This window comes from Pinus tabuliformis, chromosome 3_2 (assembly GCF_031772625.1).
Source record: "Pinus tabuliformis cultivar Carrire ecotype Pingquan chromosome 3_2, CPIR1, whole genome shotgun sequence".
Classification (NCBI taxonomy): Eukaryota; Viridiplantae; Streptophyta; class Pinopsida; order Pinales; family Pinaceae; genus Pinus; species Pinus tabuliformis.
The window spans coordinates 653,514,703-653,518,025 of NC_142302.1; the positions used below are offsets into that span (position 1 = coordinate 653,514,703).

The window sequence follows — 3,323 nt, forward strand, 5'->3', positions numbered from 1 at the left end:
CCACCTTTATCATCTAATATCACTCGTGTACAGTAGCAGTTCTTTCAGCCTCTACATGAACTACCCGCTGATCCTCATTGACCACAATCTGAATGGAAGCCTATGCCTGATGTCTCCCTGGAGAAATTGCCTGCTCCATAACTACATCCTCAGGCTGCTCCTGCAATTCTTGAATCGAATCCACCCTGTTTTTCCTTGCATGTCTAAACCCCAATGGGAAATCCCTAGCCAAGTGGCCATGTTTATAACAACAATGACATCAATAGGGAAACTGTTCATAGTCCAGTAACTGAGTGAGAGAGTAGCCATCCACTTGTATCTGCTTCACATATTCCAAACCCTCCCTCGGGTCCAACCTAACTAGTATACGTGCCATCTTTCTTTCCCTAGCCACTTGAAAGGACATATCAGCTTCCAAAAAAGTTCCCAGAATGTTTCCAATCACCTTGAAGACATCCATCAACCAAAGATGAGGGGCGAGTGATGGAAGGGGCACCCACACAGGGATCTCTCCTAATCTTTCTCTTTGAGCATTGAAAAGGGGGGTCCATCTTTTAAAGAGAATCAAAGCTTTACCAAAACCCCAGTTTTGCTCAAGAACCCAATCAACAACTTCCACATTTGAGAAACGAACCATGAACCAGCCCCTTGTTAAACAAATAACCTTCGTCTGAGAAACCGGCCCTGAACTCCATTCCTTACTTATCCATTCCTTAATGAAATTAGCAGTAAATTGTCTTCCCTTTACCCGTCCCACTATGATGCGCTCTGATGCATCCATAACTTCATCCATCCGAATGTCGACCCCTAAGATTAGTTTTGGTTTCTCCTCTTTCTTTCTTATGACCTTCCCCTTCTTCCTCTTTAGGCTTGAGGACTGACCATTCACTGAAGGGGCAATTGAGTTATTTTCTTCACCCTCATGGCTTTTCGAGCCCTGAATACCCTCCAAGGGATCGTTTGGTGTTAATATAATGTTTTGCAAGGCTTCAAAGTCCAGTACCTTCCCACCAGTGTCGAGAATGGGAGGATGACTTCCCTCCTTCAACCCCAAGGAGCCCGCCTCTAGATGTCCAACCAAATCCAACCCTTGGCTTGGAAAATTAGGAAACCCTAACACTTTGTTCCCAAATTCTTCTTGGAGTGGCTGTCTCGCCGAAGAATTTACCTTCGGGAAACCAATAAAGGGTTTCTCCCCAATAACAACAGTGTCAACCGCTAAACGAAAAGACTCCGAGAGGTTGATGGCAAAAGTCGAAGAAGGGGTTTTACAGTTAATAGTTTTGTATAGGCTCAAGCCCGTGACCAACTTTTCCACCCCTAGTAACTCATTAAGACAAGTTTGCAACCCTTCCTACCTCTTGAGTTCGCTACTTCTCACTATATCTTCCAGACCACCTGTTAAAACCCCAGAAACAGAGACTGTCGGAGGGGTTTTTGGGCTTACTTGTAAATCCGCTAATGTCTTGACAGAAATTCCTGCCAATACTGCACCATCTTGACCTTCATGAACTTCGGAGTCCAAAAACCAACAAACCACCCTTGAGGAAGGGGGTTTTGACTCCTCTAGCAGCCCTAGACCACTGCCCTAATTCCATGCCAGTTCCGTACCAAAACTTTTTCCAAGTGGAGACCTAGCTGGCAAGACCACCTTCGCCAGATTCTGTTGCGTCGGTTCTAAACCCCAAATTGACAGAATGTCCTTCGGAGCCAGTTCCAAATCCACATAGTTGGTTGGGTTCACCATCCTGGTAACAGTGTAAAGAGGAAAAAACTAATAAAACTAACTCTTGACTGAAACGACCGGTGAAAGCTTCGAGTAGGCTAAAGAACCCAAAACAACGAAACCTCCCCCGCGTAGTACGACCCCAGGTGACCTGAGACCCCAGAAAAAACAAGGAGGCCCAGTATGAAAATGAGGAAATACAAGCAGCACGAGGTATTGAAAACTGAGGAGGTGGTAAACGTTGAGAGTCACAAAGGATGCATTCGGTTATCCAAACGAAAAAACACAGTGAAAAATGAAAACAAAGTAAAAACGTTCACCAAAATAATCCCCCCACCTTGGAATGCTCATAGCTCCCTCGACACCCAGCCCAAGGACTGGCCCAGCAACTGTGTGGCTGCCCCAACACCTGCTACGAGTAACATTTGTCTCCACAGTCCTCCATCACCGCCAGGTCCTAGGTCACCTTGGTATGATCTTGACTTGTCAAAATATTTATACCCAATACACTTTTACAATTTATGAAAAACCTAAAATATAACCTACTTAAACCCATTAAATAAAATATATAGAGTCTTTCTCTACATACATTTATTTTATATATCCATTACATTCTAAGTCATCAAATAAACAATAAAAAGCACACTTTAAATAACACTTGCTAATTTAGATGAATATGAAAAGAAAAATATATATTAAGACTTGATAATGGTTACAAGGATGAAAACAATGTTGTATCATTTACCATTCTAATTAATAATTAAAAAATTCAAGAAGAAGGTAATTTGGATAAATAAAAAGCGCAGAATATTTGGTAATGATTACAAAGTGAAAACAATGTTGCATCATTTACCATTCTAAGAAAGGATTAAAAGAATAAATAAACCATTCTAAGTAATATTAAAAGATTCATTTACCATGGTAAGTAATGATTAAAAGATGAGATGAAATATTCTAAATAGTGATTAAAAGACTCATTTAACATCATTTATAATGATTAAAAAATTGGATGAACTATTTTAAATAATGATTAAAAGATTACCATTGTAAGTAATGATTAAAAGATTGGATTAACCATTGTAAATAATGATTAAAAGATTGGATGAGGTGATAGGCTTTATACCTCACCACTTCTTACATGGTAAAACGTGTACTTCAACAAAAAAGCACCCCACCACTTTCTTACATGGTAAAAGGTGTACTTCAACGAAAAAGCACCCCACCACTTCCTTACATGGTCGTGTTTCGACAAAAAAAGCACCTCACCACCACTTTCTCACTCAACGAAAAGCACAAGCACGGAATTTAAATTCAAATTAAAATTCCAAAAACAAAAATTCAAAAAATATGAAGTCATTCCCTCTGTTATACGCAATCAGAGAGTGTGGGAGGCTGGTTGGCAGCACAACAGAGGTCAGGCGGCTGTCGTAACAGCCATCTGTGAATTTAGAAGCCTCCCATCGCAGGCCATCAAATATTTGGATTTAGGAGCCTGCCAAGTTTGATCATATAGTTGTTTGTCATTTCTCTGCCCTGCTAAGTCATTTCTCTGCTGCCAAGTTTGATCATATAGTTGTCTGTCATTTCTTTGCTGCCT

At 40.7% G+C, this 3,323-nt stretch overlaps 1 protein-coding gene across 1 annotated transcript; it reads right to left on the reverse strand.

Annotated features, from left to right (window-relative positions):
- Window positions 1-259: 259 nt before the first annotated feature.
- Window positions 260-793, reverse strand: LOC149182357 (uncharacterized). The gene has a single exon (XM_089414535.1). It carries the CDS (start codon window positions 791-793, stop codon window positions 260-262), a length of 534 nt encoding a protein of 177 aa, XP_089270661.1.
- Window positions 794-3,323: the final 2,530 nt, after the last annotated feature.